This window comes from Palaemon carinicauda, chromosome 1 (genome assembly GCF_036898095.1).
Source record: "Palaemon carinicauda isolate YSFRI2023 chromosome 1, ASM3689809v2, whole genome shotgun sequence".
In the NCBI taxonomy this organism is placed as follows: domain Eukaryota; kingdom Metazoa; phylum Arthropoda; class Malacostraca; order Decapoda; family Palaemonidae; genus Palaemon; species Palaemon carinicauda.
In genome coordinates, this window is record NC_090725.1 from 213,622,308 (window position 1) to 213,645,230 (window position 22,923).

At 34.6% G+C, this 22,923-nt stretch overlaps 1 protein-coding gene across 2 annotated transcripts in view; it reads left to right on the forward strand.

Annotated features, from left to right (window-relative positions):
• LOC137653963 (uncharacterized) overlaps positions 1–22,923 on the forward strand; it is a 225,151-nt gene that overhangs the window by 93,505 nt on the left and 108,723 nt on the right. For both annotated transcript variants that reach the window (XM_068387600.1, XM_068387605.1), the window contains exons 5-8: positions 711–818; positions 1,981–2,079; positions 6,424–6,537; positions 9,548–9,655. In XM_068387600.1, coding sequence (XP_068243701.1) covers positions 711–818; positions 1,981–2,079; positions 6,424–6,537; positions 9,548–9,655 — 429 coding nt within the window. The remainder of the gene's footprint in view (positions 1–710; positions 819–1,980; positions 2,080–6,423; positions 6,538–9,547; positions 9,656–22,923) is intronic.

Below are 22,923 nucleotides of genomic sequence, written 5' to 3' on the forward strand. Positions count from 1 at the left end.
TTGATGTATATATTGATATTGTATGTTAGGGGCTCTGAATATAATATAGGTGTACAATGACCGTCTGCCAGTGGCTAGAGGTTGCTTGATGTTATAACCATACATATAGTCAAGTGTATAGAGCTTGTAAGCCAGAAACAGAATTCAGTGACATGGTAACTGTAGATGTGACTTGAAAAGGGGAGTTTGGCAGTCTGCACTTGGAAATTGAACTGTTAACATGCTGTAAGCCTAGATTTGGTGAAAGGAATTTACAAAATCCAGAATTCAGACTGTATATTTGTGTGCATAAGATAATTCCTGAGTAAGTTAGAGTTTCTTGTATTTTCATGTTACAATTGCATGTTTGACATACAGTCAGATCTCGTTATTTGCAGATTTTATCTTCGCAGTTTTGGTTATTCGGGATTCAAAGATCCGTATCATATTTCATTGAGGTTTTGAGTATTCGCCATTAGCATTATTTTTCTTTTCATTATAATTAGAGAAACTTTTGGCATTTCTTCCATCAGTAGTTCACTTTGAAGTTGCAGTTACTTATGGTACCAATTAGGCTACTGTCATTGAACATTTCTTTTATATTTTACTAACTTACTGTCTTTGAGTTGTGATACACAAGATTGTCCTTATAAAGGAAAGTTTTATCATGAATATTCAGTTATCCAAGAAAACAATGATTAATAACATTTTACTTTTTTTATGCTATGAAGGTTTGACTGCTCTTCATCTAGCAGCCTCAGGCAAGCACCCCGTTTCATCAGAAGTTGTCAGAGTATTATTAAACCATGGAGCGGATACCACAGCAGTAGATGAAAATGGTGAGACTTGATATTTCCTTGTCTAAAAGTATAGCTTTAATCAATATACAGGAAAGGCAAAGGGAATCTTTTGTGGTTACCCTCGTTTCCAATTTTATTATATTTAGCCAGGAAGTTACGGATGTCGCAAATGGCATATAAATCATCATCTCAGTTACGTTGTAAATAAATGCCTAACTCTTCGTGTGACGTGTCGTATTTTACAACATTTATCAGTGTCTGAGCATTTCAACGAAAAGCTTAAAAATCATCAGTTATTCAGAAGATATTGCATTTTTTCTGTGTAAATAAATATTGTTTTTGTTCTTTTGTAGTTTGTTATAATTTATGAAAATTTATTTATTTGCTGCACCGAGAGAATAAAATAAATTGCCTATGTCATATATATTTTTCAAGTCATAACATGTATGTGTTATGTTGTCCATTCTCACTGATATGCTATTTTCCAAGCAACTAAAAATGGTAAGCAGGAGCACTATCACATCACAATGTAAATCTGGCATGGTAGGAAAAAATTGCTTAATGATTCAACCTTTTTGTCAATAGATTCTAAAATTGCGTGCAGAATGAGTGGTGATTAATGAGTAGATAATTGTGACAGTTTTTTATATTAAGAAAATGTCATGTGTTACTGATAACTAATTAAAGTAGGAGAACTAAGTATCTTTAATTGAAATTACCCAACAAATTAACTTTGGGAAATATAATTCTTCATGATCTTTACTAATAAATTGTAGTTGATATACTGTATATTAATACTGCCAAATGTTACACTTCGAATATCATTAAAATATTATAGACAAATCCAAATTTTGATTTTTTTATGTCAAATGTGTTAATATTCTTTTTATTCTTCTTTTAGGTAATAACAACTAGAACTCCTACTAGAGAATTAGATTTATAAAGATCCTATTAAAATTACCATTTAGGTGTGACAAATACCGTATTCACTAAAATTCTCCTATCTGAAGAAAAACCTCTACTTTATTTATTGACATAAGAATGCCTTAAATATAATGTATATGAAAGTGTAGATATTCATCATCATAAGGACGTCGTAAAGGTAATGTATATGAAAGTGCTGGTATCTGTGGAATTAGGCATAGCAGACAATTTGATATTAAAAGCGATTATGTATAACGACAAAAATATTCTATTCTAGGAAATACGCCACTTCATCACGGAATTTTTTGTTATGATGAAGAAGTTCCTGCCATGCTTGTAGACAAAACTAAAAAGGTTTCACCTACTTCTAGCAAACGTAAGTTATATACTCTCATAGTTTTATATATATGTATATATATATATATATATATATATATATATATATATATATATATATATATATATATATACTGTATATATATATATATATATATATATATACTGTATATATATATATATATATATACTGTATATATATATATATATATATATATATATATATATATATATATATATATATATATATATACTGTATATATATATACACATATGTCTGTGTGTATAATATTATAGTGTATTGTCACTAATGTGAAAATATCTACCTATCTATCCATCTATCTTTCTATACACACACACACACACACACACACATATATATATATATATATATATATATATATATATATATATATATTGTGTAATAATGTATGTTTACGTGCTGTATATATAATACATATAAAGTATATATATATATATATATATATATATATATATATATATATATATTTATATATATATATATATATATATATATATATATGTATATGTATATATAAAGTATATATATATACAGGTTATTTATGTAATTATGTTATATATAATATGTATGTATATACATACATACAACATGCATATATATTTATTCGTATATACAGACATATATATATGTATATATATATATATATATATATATATATATATGTGTGTGTGTGTGCGTGTGTATGTATATATAATGTGCATAAATTTAATGTATATATATATATGTATATATATATATATATGTGTGTGTGTGTGTATGTATGTATATATAATGTGCATAAATTTAATGTAAATATATATATATATATATACTGTATATACTGTATGATTTTGCCCGGTTTTATACACACATATGTATATATTTATATATATATATATATATATATATATATATATATATATATATATATATATATATATATACACATACATACATACATACATACACACACATGGTCACCTCTCAAAGTTCATAGGGGTTAGGTGAAAGAGACCACCGTGAAACTAAAAATTGTAAAATCTGTTGTCACTTGGTCAGATGACTCATAAACATCATCACCAACCTTACTTTAGCGTACATTGCTGTTATTCCACTATACAGTACTTTACTGACCCCTACTAATACTTTTTACTTTATAAACTCTTAATGCATCTATATCACTAAGTAAACTACTTAAAAATTTAATTTTTTCTTCACAGTTCCAATTCCTTATAATTTGATTATATTCGTTTCAATATTATATAGTTTAGGTATGTGTAATGTGTATTTTAATATAATTGTGCTCTATCCTCTTGCCACATTGAATCTCAGTTTATTATCCCTTGATTTTCCTTCCTTACTTAATTTTTATGTAAGTAATTTAGCTTGCTATTTCCATTTTTATATGATTTAATTCTGTCTTATAATCCCTTGCCATTTTGCTGTAATTTGAATGGCGACACTAGAGAGGAGACTTATGTGTGTTATTATATATATTTTGATCTTCCATTATTCTCTTCCTTCTATTTCTACTTCATTTATCCATCCTATCTATTATTCCCACATTTTTTCTGTCTTTTACTTTCATCAAAACTCTCAAGCGTCACCCCTTTTTCCATACCACTCTGCCCTATCCCCTCCCCTCAATGAGTGAATGTGCAAACTGAAGAATGGAAAAAATTTGGTTTGAAAGCCGCTCATGAATTGCAGAGGCAAGGAACAGTGAGAATGCCCTAGGTAGCAGGACAATGCCCTAGAGACTGACCATATGTATATATAATCAGCGCTCAAGCCCACTCTCCACCAAAGCTAGGAGCAGGCAGTGGCAGGTAGACCTATAGGCTCCCCAAATCCCCAATTCTAACTCACAAGGTGAGATTGCAGACACTACAAGAAACTTTCGAGTTTGAGCGGGGTTCGAATCCCAGTCCGGCGATTGCCAGTCAGGGACATTTCTAATAGGCCACCACTTATTTCAAGATATCACAGCTTCATATCATGAAAAAATTATGTTCAATTCGACTCTACACTATTTTTCTATGTCAGTATTACACAAGTCCAAAATTTCCATTTGATGACTCGATGTCAACTACTGACAGAGAAAGAGAAATCAGTGCAAGTTATTAGACTTTTGGCAGAAATGCCTGCAATAGGGGTGACTGGTTTGCTACCTAGTTATCTTAGAAATTATAGGGAATTAGAGCGATGTCTTCTAAGGATATATCTTGTTAGATGCAAGAAAAGGTGTCATGAATGAGAATTATAAACCCAAAAATGGAGTGGAAAAGTTAGTTCTCAGCTCGTATATGTCGCCAAAATCTGTAGAGTGATGAGAAGGCGATCATAAGAAAACACATTAGGTGATGAGTGAATCTGCATTGATGTGGAGATTTGTCTGATGATAATTCCTCACTGGCAGATTTTTTAATGGCTATACAAAATATTATAGACTGCCTGCCTCCAGAAAATATGCCTGGGTGTGATCCCCGGGATCCCAGAAAGGTGGCTGCCTTGAAAACAACCTTCAAGTCACCAACCCCCAATCTGGGGAACAGGAGAATGTAGTGTAGTCAGTTGAAGAGGGGGATCTCAAAGTGAGCTGATAGTGCAAGAAAGAGTGACATCAACAAGTGGAGTGCCCCATCCCAGAAACTTGCCGCTGTCATTCCTGTCAAACCTGTGGTCATCTATCTCAAGATTACCTAACAAAAATCTGCGAGTGATGACGGGCTATGCCCTATAGTTCCCCTCCCAGTATCAGAGGAAGATAGGGAAAGGGTTGCAGAATCTAGGTTGTGCGAGGAAGACCAGTGCATCCCAGCCTTGCAATGGCAGCGGTCAATGAAGCAGCAAGGAATGCAGGCCTGATAAGGGGAACTGTGTCAACTGTTTAGGGGGTAGAGGCACCTCCATCGGTACCTGTGACCTCATCCCCATTTTTCTGGAAGGAAAAACAGTGGTGTGTGACAGTCTTATGAGTAAGATTGTGGGCCCATCTCATGATAAAGGGTGTCATTCCTTCAACAAGAAAGTACCTCTAACCTACTATAGCCAGAGACACTGATCATCATTCATATGCCAAGAGGAAACCGGCTGGAGTCAAGATATGCAATAACAACTGCTTTTCAGGTGGGGTCAATGCCATTTTTGCATAATTTTTTTTTTCACTACCCACCTTAAGCACCACCGCTCCAGATGTCCTTCACAACGTTGATTTTTTTACTACCCACCTTAGATAGGCACCATCGATCCAGATGTCCTTCACAACCTTGACGATGATAACCATATACCTAAATTGTTTGGTGAGATAAAATTGGGCAGCTCAGGTGTTGTACAAAGGATCTCAATCCGCCCTTTTATATATTATGTTTTCTCCTTTTCATTCCCGCCTACCACTCTCTCTCTCTCTCTCTCTCTCTCTCTCTCTCTCTCTCTCTCTCTCTCTCTCTCTCTCTCTCTCTCTCTCAGATACATTGGATTTTCCCATTCTGCCAACTGGTCCTCTGCTTGTCAGACACAGAGGGAGTTGCTTCATTATCTTCCAAGCACTTTAAAAAACTAAGCCTCTGCAAGTCTCCCACATCCTTGAGTTCAGTGGCAGAAGTAGTGTTCAATACCGGATCCTACTTCATTTGCCAGTCTTAAGTCATGTCCTTTCAATTTGTAATCTTTATTGCAATGTTCTTATCATTCTTATCCTTATCTTGTAATTTTAATATCCTTTTATGATCTTGTAACTATTAACTTGTAATGTCTTTTTGCATGTCTGTAAATGTTAAAATATAAATATAATGTCTTATTCTACGTTTGTAATTGTTAACTTGTCATTGTGATTTCCTTTTATGCACTTGAAATTGTTAATTTGTAAGTTTCATATTCTTTTACATGCTTGTAACTGTCAACTTGTAATCATAATGTTATGTTATATTTTTTACACTTTCTACAAAAAAAAAAAAAAACGAAAACACAATTTTTTCTAGATTGTAAGTAAATAAAGGAAATGTATATAAAACCTGTTTTAACAATGTGAGACACAAATTGCTAAATGAAAGTCATCAGTGTTTTTAGCACTAATATCTGAGGGAAAACAATTTGCAAATATTCCATAGCCACAACGGGCAATAACGCCCGGATGGATAGGCATAACTTGGTCTTAGGTAGATCGGTCAAGTTTACATCTTTGATGGTAGACCAGTTAAGGTTACATCTTTGTTGCATCTTGGGAAAAGTGAGTGCACTAATCGTAAGAAATTAAGATTCTAGATGTCTTGGAAAATTTTCATTTTTAACATAGTAGACATTATTTCTAATCAATGCATACACGCGAGAGATATAAACTGATTCCTCATTATATTTCTTCAGAATTAGATGACTGGGCAAGATTATCCGCTGAAGCGTGCGGCCGTGATCTTTATAATGATATCATACCATCTTTGATTCAGGTTGGAAAAAATGTCAACGCAAAAAATTCTAAAGGTAAGTCTTTACTACTGTTTATGGATTGTATAATCATGAAATCTAGTTCTTTTTACAAAATCAAGCTGTTCTGCTACATGTCATGTAGGCATGTCTTTGATGTGTAATATAATGTGCTGAAGGGTATTGTATTGCTATAGCAAATGGCGTTGTGCAATTGATAGATGAAAGGGACTGTCCGCCATGCCATGAATTTTTTTTTCTATATATTCAAATTACACAATTTCTCTATATGTTTTGGACCTATATGATACCTTCATCATATAAAGATTTCAAGCATTTGATCAAAATCTTTTTGATATATTAGCAAAAATCATGATTTAGAAAAAAAAACTTAAGTGACGCCAATTGTTTTGAAAATCATACCATTAAAACTTCTTTATAAATCAAATAATTCTGTGTGAAAAATTTTATAATTTCCTATTTCTATTTTTTAACGAAATTTTACTTAATTTTTCTTTGCCTATACGTAAAATATTCATGAAAAAAAAGAGAAAAAGGAAAATAAAAATTCTGGCGCAGAATATTGTGGAACTTTTATTCCTCTTTTCAATGATATTTTTCTCTAAAATCAAACAATAAATGAGAAAAAATGTACCTAAGTGTAAATAAGGATGTTTTTGAGTTATGAGCTCTCAAAGATTTGCAACAAATTTTCGCTTCTTTTCTTAAAGAAATCAAGATAACATTATTATGGTACCCTTACTTTGTACTCTTATTGTTTATTCCTTCATAAACGACCCTGAACGAGGTATTTAAATCCTAAGTTTACTATTACACGTGGCATAAGGGTGTCAAGATTTGCCAGCGGCCTCTCATTGTTCGCCAGAGTTTTAGTTACCTTGTTTCAGCTTCGTTCTCTTATTCTTGTTTCCCTCTTTTCTTGGTTTCTTTTTTTCTTGCTCTCTGCATACTTTCTGTTCTTTCTATGACCTTAGGTAACATTGGCCTTGCTATAAAGTTCCCGAGGGCGTTGTGAAAACACAATGTACTTACGAATGGTAAGTAAACAAACATGCATTATAACTTCTATCCGTCTTTGGAAACTCTGGCTGCTGTTCTCGTAGCTAAATTAGTTTTCGATCACCTACCCTCTACCAATGCCTTCCATTCCTGCCAGGCGTACGAGTTTTCGAAACACAAGTGAAAAAAATCGTTATATATATGCAAAAATAAACACACAAAGACGATTCTGTCAAAGTCAGTCATGTAGACAATGCAGTAAGGTTTTAACCCAGCAACATGTTTCCTTCCCCATCATATCATCACTCTCTGCCCACTTTTACGATGCTTCCATTTTTATCCCTGAATTGTAATGCTCTGTGGGTGTGGGTCAGTTTAAAATAGTATCCTTTGAATAGACTGCAGGAAATTTGCATGTGAGTGGGTGGTTTTAACCATTTTTTTTATTATATAGTCTTATAACATTCTCTCTCTCTCTCTCTCTCTCTCTCTCTCTCTCTCTCTCTCTCTCTCTCTCTCTCTCTCTCTCTCTCTCTCTCTCTCTCTTCATGTTGAGTGGTTGATAATTTTCTCATTTTTTCTGGTCGTTGTTGATTATCTCTATTTAAATTTCTTTGCACTTCTTTTGTTTGATACTTAAATGGTAAGGAGCTTGTGGGAGGTCCCTGGGATTATGAAATTACTTTTGTTTCTATTCATACGAGTATTCCTCTTTTATATTTTCTGTTAAATAGCTTTATGTTCTTGGTGTTATTACTGTTAAAATGGAGGTTTGGAATACATTTTGCTAATATTATGTAAGAGGTTCTGTAGATTAATTCTTTGCAAGTATTGAGTGTTTAGGAATATATCCCTGTCAATCTAATATTAAAATTGAATCCTTATACAATAAATACCTTCACAATATGTTTCTGAGGATTTTAATAAAATCTTATAGTGATGGTTGTCTAAATGTTATAAAAGTGAAATGTAAAATTTAGAATGAATAGGTTTGTGGTTCTGAAATATTTTTTGAGTTATTTGCCTTTTATAAAAAAACCTCAGAATTACAAATTTACACCCGAAAGCTTACAGAGGCAGTTTTTCAAGGCCTAAATTCTTTAACTTTAGAACTTTTAGGAAAAAAGGCATGATGTAAACTCAAGTATTCCCACAGATGAATGACATTTTAAGCAGGTTATAAACCTTGTAAAAATATGTCCATCATAAAGACATAATAAAGTCATACATCAAAATGAGGTGGAATAGATAAAGAAATTATTGAACTAAGTCAGGGGGAAACTGAATGTATTCTGCTAATGGTGAGAGAGAAACTTGAATAACTTGTCATCTCAGATGTGCAATTAATCAATATTAAGGTAGAAGTCGTTGGTTTTGATGTGATTGTATAATAAAACTTTTTTATCTACAAGGTAGATAAATTAATGAAAAAAAAAAAAACTTTGTCATTTTAAGCATGATATTCAAAACTATAACTAAAAAAAACATTTTATAAAGCTTCTTATATAGTTTTTTTTCCAGGTACAATAATAATTATGCTCAAAAGTTAAATTCATCTGGTTTTAAGAAATGGCTTTTTACCTGGATTTTATTGTTTTTTTTTTTTTTTGTGGATGAATGCAGACCGTCTTATTTGTGAAAATTGTTTCTTAAAGCCTTGTACATAATTTTAGTGGTATAGTACTAATTATACATATAAATTAAACTATTATTATTTTAAGGCGTGTTTTTATCGTTGCTTTATTTTTTAATTTCGTAAATGAATTGTATGAACAGGTTTAGTTTAGTTTAGTATAACTAATGCTCCCAAAATGGCTTTCCAATTTCACTAAAGGAAGAGAAAACTGTTAGCTGTTAATTCTTACCTGTTTTTTCTTTTCATAATACTGTATAGCGTTGATATTTTTCATAGAAATAATACCCTAAGAGGCCCAGTTTTAACAAATAGGTTAGGGTCTTAGACTGCATTTCTCCATGAAGCGCACAGGCAATAATTCCCAGGTATTTTAGAAAAGATAAATTATCAAAAGTTTTTATTCCTGTTTAGGTCAAACTCCTCTTCATCTAGCGTGCTCATGTGGCCATCCATTTGCCTTCCACGTAGCAAGAACTCTGATAGATCTTGGAGCCGAAGTTAATGTGACTGACAATAATGGTAAGACTTCATGTTTGGTTATTTTAGTATTAAATTTATACAAAAGAAACAGGTATGCTAATATTGTCATACTTCTTGATTGTCATACTGAAAAAGTCTTGTAAGATTTTCGTTGATCAATCTATTCTGAAGAAGTCGTTTTAATTCTTTCATTTTAGCTATTTTCGAGTATTGTTCTGTTTGGTGTTCAGCTGCTGATTCGCATCTTAATTTGATGGGCAGTAACTTACGGTCTATTAAATTTTCTTATTCCTGATCAAGATATTATTCTATGGCACCGTCATTCAATTAGCTCGCTATGCATGTTACATATGATTTTTCAAAATTTTGACCGTGCTTTACATTCAGATTTTCCCGGATAGTACCATCATGTTTGTAATACTAGGTATGCAGTTAATTCTAATAGCCACGCCTTTTCCATCATGGGTTCAGTATTGCACAGTACTCTCGAAGTTTTATTCCACTTGTGACCAAGTTGTGGAATGATCTTAGTAGGGTAATTGAATCTGTAGAACTTCAAAGGCTTAAACTTGCAGCAAATGTTTTTATGTTGAACAGGCTTATATAGGAAAGATCTATTTTAATTCTGTTACTGTTCTTACGATATTTTATTTTAATTGTTCAATACTTCTCATATAGTTTATTTCCTTAATTCCTTTCTTTAGTGGGCTATTTTTCCCTGTTGGAACCCTTGGGCTTATAACATTCTGGTTTTCCAAATAGGGTTGTAGCTTATTAATAATATATATATATATATATATATATATATATATACAGTATATATATATATATATATATATATTTATATATATATATGTATATACACACACAGTATATACCTATTTCTTTGGTTGGATTTTTAGCGATCTATGTGGTCCCCAATGCTTTCCTGTTAAAGGCTGAAACAGGGAATTCAATATGAGATGAAATGCCAAAGAAATATCATCTTCCCTCCAATGCTGAATTCGTCTGCCAGCCCAAGTTTCGTCACCGAGAGCCAATACAAATACAAGAAATGATGGTAACTGATCTTTTATACTGCCACCCACCATCTTTCTAGTCATCGTATCGGATCAGGCACCTTTTCTGTACACTATTATTATTATTATTTAATGGTTATTTCAAAGGTCACATTAACTTTGAAGTTTTTTACGGTTAATTAAGTTCTGAACTTGTTATCCATTTTTTAGCATTAGTGTTAACTTGATAGAGGTACGTTGTTGATATTTAACTTGATTTTTATTGTTTGTTTGATATTGTTAACATGGGTTATAATATTAGACACTCTTTAGTAAGTTTTAGGATAATATAGCCTAGAGTTGTTTGCATATTCCTGCCTATAGCTCCATTATAGTTCTGGCTTTCACGACAGCATGGTGAAAGTATTTTGTAACCTCTTTACTTTATAAAGGTTTTAAGTGCATTTCAAGCTGCGAACTCCATTTTACTGAGTTTTAGACTAGCGTAGCATAGAGTAGATTGCCCATGCTTAGATGTGAATATATAAAATTTTATGCTTTGATAGTAAGTCAATTGTGTTTTCTTCATTATTAGTTATGTCTACATATATATTGCATATATTTAATGATGCATATATATATTTTGGGCAATGTTATGGCATCGCATTTACACATCTTTATGTACCTCTATATATCATGGTGTTATATATGTAGATTACATTTATCAGTAGTATGTTGTAGACCCTGTGCGAAAGGTTTATTTTTTACAAATTAAATGTTAATGTTAAGATTAAAACATTGTAATGAAAAGTAAATTTAAAATATAGTTGTATTGTAGATAGAGATACTGGTAGAGCCTCAAAAATATTTCAACGCCACCAGACGAGCATATTGCTGTATATATTTTAACCCCGGGCATTCTTAAGTCCATCATGATTTTTTTAGAAAATGTCTGTGGCACTTATACTGTAAATAGAGAATATGTGACGAGTTAAAAAGAGGGACTTTTCAGTCACCGTTATGCCAAGGCTGAGTATTATGGAGACATAATTTTTGACTCTTGTGATGGACGCTACATTTTACGAAACTAATAGTTTTAGTGGAAATCAGGGAGATCTTGCAATTTCGAATATCACCAGAACTTGTGTTCCTGACTTTCACCGTCTAAATTTGAAACTACATCCTTGAAAATCCTTCAAAATCAGGCGCCGATTTTTGTCATCATCTGAGTCTCACATCATAGAGATTCATAAATCTAAGCGCTGTAGAACATTGCAACGAATTTCTGTAAATTGGTATTAATAGGTGCACTGTGAGCATTTTATGAATCTTGTAAAATATAAATATTAACATTACTCTTAAATGGGTATTGTTATGTTTGCTGCCTACTATTTTCTTTTGTTGTTACTGTTTTGCTATTTCTTATTCTGAAAAAAAAATAAGGCATTGCAGTATATTTTACTTGATTTACATTTTGATATAGCTGACCATAACACATGGTAGACTAGCATACCTATATTACACATATACATTAATATATATATATATATATATATATACATATATATATATATGTATATGTATATATATATATGCATACATATATCTATCTATCTATGTAACTTTCTATATATATATACACACATATGTGTATATATATATATATATATATATACGCATACATGTATCTATCCATGTATATAACTTTCTACACACACACACACACACACACACATATATATATATATATATTATATGTATATATATGTGTATATATACATATATATATATATATATATATATTTGTAAATATATAAAGTATATGTATACATGTATACAGACATATATAAATATACATGTATATATATGTATATATATTTACATATATATATATATATATATATATAAATATATATATATATATATATATATATATAAATATATATATATATATATATATATTTCTTACGAAGCTGGTCTACATGAGAGTAGATTGTTTTTATTCACGTATTTTATTTCTCTATTTAAGAAATATATAGCCAGCTCATAAGGTGGGTTCTACTCGTGTAGGATTAAGTACTGTAAATGTATGGAAATTACATAAGACTGTCATCATTCCTTTAGTTGTATTTTCATTCAGTTCCATATGGGTAAATTTACGTTATTTTATAGAATTAAATTTTTTATTTCACGTAGTTTTGCTACCAAGTCTTAAGTAACCTTGTTTAAAGGTATGCTGTATGACACACACGCTAGGGATTGCATCATGTTTCCACATGGCTGGAAGTTGCAGGAAGGTTCTCTACTAGAACTTATTCTTTTTCTTTTAATGCTATGAGAAGAGGTGGGCAGAGTTAGCTTAGAGCATTGCCTCATCGAGCAACGATAGTACTGTACCTCAAAATGCTAAGTTGGAAACCTTGACGCCTCTAGACCATGCCCCCACACTTCCAGAAGGCTGAACTGGAAGATTCTGGAATGAATTAAGTTGATATATAAGAGCCTATCAATGCATGGGAACCAGCCTGACCAGAGCCCTTGTCCGACAGTCCTCTCACCAGCACCTATCCAGTAACTACGTATCTCCTCTCCAACGTGCATAGTGTTTCGCCTCCAATGTGCATAGTGTCTCTTCTCAAATGTGCATAGTGTTTTCTCTCAAATGTGAATAGTGTTTGTTCAAACATTGGAATTACTGTGGTTTAAGTTATAAGAAGCACCGTGTATATGTGAGTACAATTACATGATAAAAATTAATTGGTCTTTGTGACTGGCCCTGTGAGATTATGTTGAGCAGTGAGGTGTATTTATTTTTGCTTAACAGTGTTCAGTAACCTTGTGTGAGCCTAAGGACATAAGAGTAACAGTTAAGAATATGTAAGTGTAAATTTATTTTCTATAATGTTAAAGTGTCCACTTTTACCATTAATTGTCAACATTAAATATTTTCGGAAATGAATTTCTAGTGAAACAAGTGATTCAATAATTTTTTGAAGTATCTTTTTTTTCTCTTAGTCTAAGGTCTAGTTCAGATTTAAATTTTGAGTGATTTATTTTTGGTCTTACTCTTGAATTGTTATTTTTATAGAATATATTTATTTTTGTAAAGTGTGTATCATTTCAATCACCAATAGTTAATATCAGTGCTTTGCTTGTATCCCCTGACTAAGAACCAAAGTAAGAGGTTGGTCTTAGAATAGTTCCCGTTATAAGTAAAGTAATCACCCAGTTTTGTTTTGAGTGTGAAGTAAAGAGACCTTTAGATATTCAGTGATCATATATATTATTGTCTGGGAGTTGCATATTATTCTCAGAGCTCAGAGCATTTCTCTTGTGTATCAGATTATGTAATATGAAACAGTTGAGTTTGGGAGCTTGGGAATTTATGTAATTCGCTAGTCGTAATATATATATATATATATATATACTGTATATATATATATACATACTGTATATATATATATATATATATATACAGTATATATATATATACAGTATATATATATATGTATATATATATATATATATACAGTATGTATATATATATATATATATATACAGTACTGCGTATACAGTATAAATGTATGTATATAGATTTATATTACAGCATAGATATTTTATGCTTTTTAACAAAAAGCGAGGGCCACTGCCAGTATCTGTCGAAATTGTTGCTTTATGGTTGGACTATTTAGTCAAAGGCTTGGCCCACCCCAAATAACTGTGGTTGATGACTGCAAGTGCATGCAATCATGAAAACACTGAAAAATTGTAAAGCATGCCTTATGCTATTAGAAATGTGGATGCAGCTAGGGCGTCAGGACCCACTTAACTAACGGGATAAATATAAGAGGGAAAATGCAGGGTTCATGACTGCAGCTAGTGACAAAATTGAAGATCAGAGCAGGAACTTGGAATGTTGGTACACTAACAGGAAGATTGAGGGAACTAGACAGATAGGAAACAGGTAAAAGCTCTATAACAGTGGATCACGAGAGGGAAGAAAGGAGTTGGGGTTATAATAGGTAATGACTGTAAGGAAATTGTTTTAGAAAGAGAATAAATGATAGGCTTTTAAAGATCCCATGATAATTGGGGATCAGAGAGTAAACATAATTTCAGCATATGCCCCTCAGATGAGTTTCCAAAAACAAAACTATAAAAATTATTATTTAGACAAGACTTTGAGGCAGCTATCGAACAGTGAAAGAGTGGGAGAAGCTAATCATAGGACCAGGCATGAAGGCAGAGTGGGGAAGAAAAGGAGTGGATATAAGGAGGTCCTTGGAGCCCATGAGTTTGGAATTAGAAAAGAAGAAGGAGAATATGTATAATAGAGATTGCTCTGAGCCATCTCTAATATATACTCCCTATCTTCCTGGATGTCTTAAGTGAAGAGATCATAAATGAAGAGTTGTAAAAGTTGCTATATGCAGATGATTTGGTGATTGTCGCTGAAAAGGGGGAAGACTTCACTTAAGACATCCATGAAGATGGGGGAGTATATATTAGAGATGGATCAGAGCCATGTTTAATATATATTCCCCAAGAGACTTTGGCAAGATACTGGAGAGCAGTGGCTTGAGAGTAAATGTGGATAAGACCAAAACTATGGTGAGCTGTAAGGGGCGTTGGGACAGGATAGCTATGAATGAAAGTAGAGGCTCGCTTATAAAATAGGTTGAATGTTTCAGATACTTAGGTTCTATTATAAGTCATGAGAGAGGGTGTGAGGTTGAAATTGAGAATATGATAAAATCAGCTTGGGGGAAATGAAAGTAAGTAGCAGGAGTGGTATGTGAGAGAAAAAGTCAATGAAACTCAAAGTCAAGATCTATAGTACAGTAAGAAGAAGTGTTGATGTATGGATTGAAACATGGACTCTAAGACAAAAAGAGGTTGAAAAGCTTGAGAGAGCAGAGATAAGAATGCTCGGATAGATTAAAGGAATATCGCTGATTGAAAGATTGGAAAATGATGAAATAAGAAGAATGGCAGGTGTACTGAAGATTATAGAGGTGATAATTCTCGTCTGAGGTGATGTGGGTACGTGTTGAGGATGAATGATGGGGAGGGTATGAGGAGGACTGTGAGGAACCTGTTAGTGGGAGAAGATTAATAGAGAGGCAAAAAATTAAATGGCGAGATAAAGTGAAAGATGATATAGGGAGAAGAGGTTTGGTGGAAGAGTGTGTCTTCGATAGATGGCATTGGAGAGGGCGCACAAACCAGGCATCCAGCCCCTTAATGTAGTGATAGCTGTTGAACGGAAGATATATATGTATATGTATTTGTATAAACTGTATATATATATATATATATACATATATATATATATATATATATATATATATATATACATATATATATATGTATATATATATATATATATATACACACACATATATATATATATATATATATGTATGTATATATATATACACACACACACACATATATATATATATATATATATAGGTGACCAATGCAGACGGATAATGAGACGTTGGCATATGGGATTTCTTCATTTATTACAAAAGATTCGTTCATAAGTGCACATTACAAATATACCCTATCAGAGGAGGGACTTATCAACTCGAGTGCTCGCCGGCAACAAAAACTCCCTTTACTACCAAAATGCAAGGTTTGCAAAATATGACAAGACATCGGTTTTTGTGAAATACTCATGAATATTGAGTTCATTTACCTTGTCGTACAAGACATCTACATACACGAATTAGGACATTACTCTCCCCCCAAGCTCCTCACTACGGGAGGAGGTGCGCAATTGCCCTCACCAGTCAATGATATATGGAGGACACTCCAACCCGGAATAGGCATGGCATGTACTAAATAGAAATGCAACATAAAATATATATATATAGAAATCACCCCAAAAAACAACACATCTTCCACAAAAAAATAAAAAATGAAATATTGCATGTAAAAATGTACACAAAACAATATAAATAATTGCACTTATTTTTTCTGAAGACCTCTGCAACCAAAAGACAGAATACCCAAAGTGAAAAAAGATCATATTATCAGGTCTACATAACCTCATCAATAACCTCCCTCTGGTTGCGGGCAATACAGGCTTCTTGGGCGGGACAGGGTTAGGAGTAAATATTCCTTCATCCTTCGATTTTACCTGTCCGGGTTTACGGCACAATTTTGCAACACATCTCACTACCACCGTTTCACCATTTATTTAAATCACTACAACACTTGCACTTGCAACTTTCGACTGGTGACCACTAGCCGTTTTCCCCGAGAAAATCATTCATCTTCCCGCCCTTGTCTTATAACATTAAGTATAAGGTATTCACATCTACACATTCTCTAACACTGCCTATCCTCAAGGCTGAACTTTAATCCCTCAGCCACTTGCCATTCGGGAACCGCCCTGGCCCCAGCAACCAGGAATCATATAAATACATGAATAAAACAGCATCCGCCTGACGGATCTCACTTGACCTATTTAACCTCTGATTGTTTTTAGGTTCACTCAATAATGTTATACGTATTTCCTCGCTCAGCAAAATTACCGCACCATTTTACGTATAAATCTAGCATCAGCTTAAAACATTGTTATCATCATGATTATTTAAAACATGTCGAAAAAAGAAATGAGGTCTGTTCAAACAACAACAACAGCAAAGGAAAAAAAAAATTCTACTCATCAACTCGAGGGATGTCACGTATGCAGGGGTAAGGAGGAATACTTTTGAAAACTACCTCTTCAGGTACCACATGTATGTGTACCTGATGATGTTCAGACACTGCGCCATTAACAATGCTTTGTATCACAACTGTATTAGACTTAACCATCTTTACTCGGTACGGACCCAAATACGCTGGCTCTAATTTGTGTTTCCTAGGTTGTAATCTTTTCAAATACACACGATCGCCCACAAATACTTTTACTGGTGCGGTTTTGAACCTACCAGCATACTTTGAGCTGTGATTTTCATTAGCTCTTTTCAAAAACCTTTCAGTGGTGATCATCACTCTCCTCAAAAGATTTAATAAATATAGTGTACACGGTATTGCTCAGTTGAATAATTTGGAAATTGTTGCGAATTAATGAGTACCGTATATGGTAACACAGGATCCTGTCCATACACTAAAAAGAAAGGCGTGTCCCTGAGCGAAGCATTATATGCAATGTTAAAGGCTAGCTCAGCTGTAGGAAGCATGGTGTGCCAATGAAGGGGGTCATCAGCCACTAAGTAACGCAAAATTTGCACTACTTCCCTATTATGCGACTCTACTAAGCCATTTGCTGAAGGCCTATATGCGGCCACTGAAAAGTGTTCAATTTTCATTAAGTCCGTGACCGATTTCACCACTTTATTTATAAACTCGAGACCATTATCACTTATAAAAATTTTTGGGCAACCAAACTTAGTAATGAGAGCACAGCGCCTGGGCCAATGAATATTGCGTAACTATGAGTGTACCGAGTAAATGCATCCACAAATACACATATATACTTATGTTGTGTTAACCCAGTAGGAAATGGTCCTTCTACATCCATATGCACTCTATAAAATTTAATGGGAACAACCGGCCACTTTCTGGCTTCCAGTACAGTGTTTTTGTTTTTTGAAAGTTACAAGCATGACAACCTTTTATATAATTCTCTTTAGATTTTTTCATTCCTAACCAAAATAAGGATTCATGTGCTCTCCTTAATGTTCTATCAATCCCTAAATACCCTGCATACGGACTTGCATGTACAATGTGGATGGCTTGTTTAATTAAAGAGGGAAGAAAAACTACCCGTGCACAAAATTCCCCTCCCCTCTTCTCATAAGCACAATATAAGACATCATTTTCAATAAAAAATTTCTCACGAGGCACATTCAGAAATGACGGATAACTCTCCGATTCCCCTTTAATCACTGGTCGCACTCTTTCCATCCATTCCTCTGTTTCTGTTCCTCTCGGACTTCTTTTATGTCCCAACCGCCCTTCGTCAATCAAACCTGCATCATCAGGGCATTCATTCTGGACACCCCTGGTCATGTCCTCGGTCATCCACATATATTCATCTCTCTCTCTCTCTCTCTTCGGTGTCAGCTCTCTCTCTCTCTCTCTCCCAAGTCGAGAACTCTCATCCCATTCTCTATTTTCTCAATTATGATGGGGGTCTTCACTATTTTGGTTACGTTCTTCGTTCCTCTTTTGTGCCCTAGTTGTTATTCCTATTACTGCACTTCTAGAGAGAGCATCAGCTACCTTGTTAGCCTTACCTTCTATGTGGTGAAAACCCTTTATATTAAACTCTAACAATCTCTTAATCCATCTCACTTGCAACTCAATCGACTGACCTAATAAAAAGAACCGATACCTCTCTAGAACCCAAATAATAGCCAAAGCCTCTCGATCGAATGTACCAGAATTCTTTTCTGCCCCTTTTAACACCCGGGAAGCAAAACAAATGGGTCTCTCTCTGCCTTTATCATCTCGTTGAGAAACTACGCCACCAATAGCTACGCTACTCGCATCTCGTCACTAAAAACGGGCTATCAAATCTAGGATATGCGAGTAATTCATTGCTAGTTAAGGCAGCTTTCAAATGGTTAAATGCCCTTTCTTCTTCCACTCCCCAATTTATTACTTTTTGTTTCCTTATAGCATCTAAGGGTCTCGCTATCTCTCCAAAACCTCTTATGAATTTACGGTAATACCCAGCGAGCCCAAGGAACCCAGCTACTTCCTTAGAGTTATGTGGCCTGGGGAAATCTGTAATAGCCGCTACCTTACTGGGGCAGGGTTGGATACCTTCGGGGATTATTATGTGACCTAAAAATTCGACTTGTTTACAGAAAAATTTGCACTTTGACAAATTTATTTTCATACCATTACGTAGCAAAGCTTCTAAAACTTCACGAATACTATTATTATGTTCTTCAGCTATTTTTCCTGTAATTATGATATCATCTAAATAAACAAGATCATTATGGCCAATTAAGGGCGACAAAACCGCCATCATTACTCTAGAAAAAAGACTTGGAGCATTTTTAACACCGAAAGGAAGAAAATTAAACTGAAATAATTGATCGTCAGCTATAAATGCCGTTTTACATTTACTGTCTTCCTGAATGGGTATTTGATAGTATCCAGATTTTGAATTAACAGTTGTAAAATATTTGCTATCCCGTACTTTCACAAGTAATTCTTCAATTGAGGGTAAAGGGAATGCATTATCCTTAGTGACTGCATTCAATTTCCTATAGGCCTAATCAACACACAATCTTGCCGAGCCATCCTTTTTCCTAAGAGCTACAATTGAAGAAGCCCAGGGGGATTCGCTCTCCTCGATTATCCCTTGTTCCCTTAATTTATTAATTTCTCTTCCTATTTCTCCCTGGAAATGAATGGGTACCTTATAAGGCCTTTACCTGATCGGCTCCGCCTGCCCAGTTTCAATGCTAAAGGGAAATCGATCAATCCTCCCGGGTGGCTCATCTCCAATTGCAATTACATCAGAATAATAATTGACAATGTCACTAACTACAGGCTGATATTCTGAGGGACATAATTTTTCGCGCTTGCATAATCAAATTCTGAGTGCGTTCGTCTGTGCGGGCTGGAGTTGTGGCACCCAACATCCCATTATAAGCAATTTCACATAACTAATTCACACACAGAATCACTTCCTAAAACAACTCTTTTATGAAACAAATTAACTATCGTTATATCAGCTTTGTTCTCTTTAATTTATGTCAAGCCCTCTAATATCATAGGGCCCAATTGTCATGCGGTTTAACAACTACCTTGGTTCCTTCCGCAAGAGGGCGTCACGGGGTCACAGATATGCCCGTAAGGGTCCGGGGGGACATCACTTCTCCTGTCTCAGGTACAGCTGTTAGCCTTCTTGAATGTCTCTGCGAGCTAACACACGCACTTACTGCCTCATGACTTCTAATGGCAAAATGAACTTCTATTGTTATTGTATCTTTTCCTCCAAAAATGCAAATTTGATTATTAGATATAAAGTCTATTCCAAGGATAGCCTCGATTCCTGGAATTTCCAAGGTGGGCAAGACAAAAAAAATCATGTGTGAACTTCACAGACCACACCTTAAACTGGACGATTGATGTATGTTTATGTGTAGTTTATTTCCTCCTGGTGTGTCAAGAACAATGGATGCCACTGGCTGTAGTGGATTTGAGGAGATTTTTTTTTTCAATCAATGAAACACTGGCTCCCGTGTCAATCAGCGCTCGTATGGATTTATCTTGCAGGTCGATCCTAACTGCTAACATTCCCAGCCGGCCATTACGAGATATGGGGCACGGGCCGATGACCTCAGCTGCCAAGCCGCTGCCCCCTGGTCCTCTCTCTAGTGCTGCTGGGGTGAGGTCGGGGATACCGATGGAGGTCCCAGTGCCTGCTCTGTCACGTCTGTCGAACTCCCTCGTCTCCCCCTTCCTGTGTTCCCTTTTCCTTGGATGTTGGGCGGGGGGAGGTGTGCGTGCACCCCAGCCCGCCCGCCCTGGGCGTTTTTTGCTGGGCACTCTCGAGATAAATGACCGTAGGCCTGACAAGTGTAACAGCAGGGAGATCCTTGGGCAGATTAACAGTCTTCAGATGTTGGCACGTTGGGGGAGAGGGGCACCGACAAGTGGAAAGCCCCTTTCCACTTGTCGGTGCCCCTCTCCCCCACAGTGCCAACATCTGAAGACTCTGTTAATCTGCCGACTGCATTCCCCCTTACCTCTCTTCGGGGGTCGACTTCCTCTCATGGCTGCCAACTTCTCGGAATCGGCCCCATTATTCCCAGTACTTTTTCCTTTTGGCAGGCCATATCCAATCTCTTAATTCTCTTCACCAAGTACCTGTTCCGGTGCTGCCTTGAAATACTGTGAGCACAAACCCTACATTTCAGGAGAGATTTGGAAGGATTACTATAATATCGGGACTTGCCTAAGAATTATTGACCAAGTCTGTCAGGGTGTTACAAGGAGGACCTTAAATACTGTATGGAAGTAGCTGTGGCTTAAGGTTGTGTCCAAAAGACACTTTAAAGGATTTGATTCCAGACAATTAGTGGTGCAGGAGATAGTGTCCTTCGAAAAGTCCATGAGCCTGGAAGTGAACTAAGGAAACACTAACAACCTCGTTGAGAAGCACAACATAGAACTGATGATAGAAAGTTGGAGGAGCTATAGCAGTAGCAGTAGGCTATACAGAGATTTTGTAGGAAATTAATGCAAAGGACCCAGAGGCTGCGGTGATTATCTGTACTTGTGAGATTAAATAAGAGTTGAGTTAGGGTGATGTTAGGTGGAAGGTAGAGGACCTTAATAAACTTGGATTCTTCAAGGATGTGGTATGAAAGGTTTGGTGGGTATTCAGGGGTTTTGTCAATGACAAGAAGGCCTTGAGGGAGTAAGCTATTTTCTATAAGGTACTTGATGAGAGGACCAAAGATCAAATTTACCCACTGCACAAAGAAATTCTTGGTGACCCATGACTTAGGGTTTGCCCTGTAAAGGATCAGAATATCCTAAGGACAGAACAAGTACTTTATACTTGAGAATATCGATGCAGGCAGGAGCAGAGATGGCTCAAAGTTTAACTGAACCACAGATACTGAAGAAAATAATTTACAACTATTAACCCAAACTCCTTATTTTAGAAGCACAGATAGCAATATAAATGCGGCCATCTATTCTACGGTTATTTAAAGCTACCTGAACATAGGAATGTTATTAGAACCCATCTACCTTATGGTTATTTAAAGCTACCTAAACCTACAAATGTTATTATATGCAAAGATAATAGTGGAGAAAGAATTATAAGTAGAATTAAAGGCCTGTCATCATAGATGTTCTCATTATTACAGTGTTGTTAGGTGAGCAAATAACATTTTTGAAGACTGAAGCTGGATTGTTTGAATAAAATATACCAAATTAAAATGAGGTGCATACTGAAATGCTGGATAATAAAGAATGTGAGGCATGCCAGGAACGTTAAGAGCCCTGTGTAATAAATTTTATTAACATAAAGTTGGAGAATGGACACTTTAAAAAATGGGGGAAAGTAAAATATATATAATGTATCACAGTTCATAAACACACAGAATTATCTAACAAACTTTATAAAAATTTCACAAAGGAGTTTAATATAATCCCCTGTAAATTTATTTGGGTAGTAAATTCATCTCACACCTTGTCAAATGTGTTAAATAGTAAAAGGTGTAACAGAAGATCTGGAGTCCTAAAGACAGGTTAACAAAACAAGAAGGTAATATGTATGTAATTGACGGATAGGTTTGCATAAGAGCAAATGCGTGT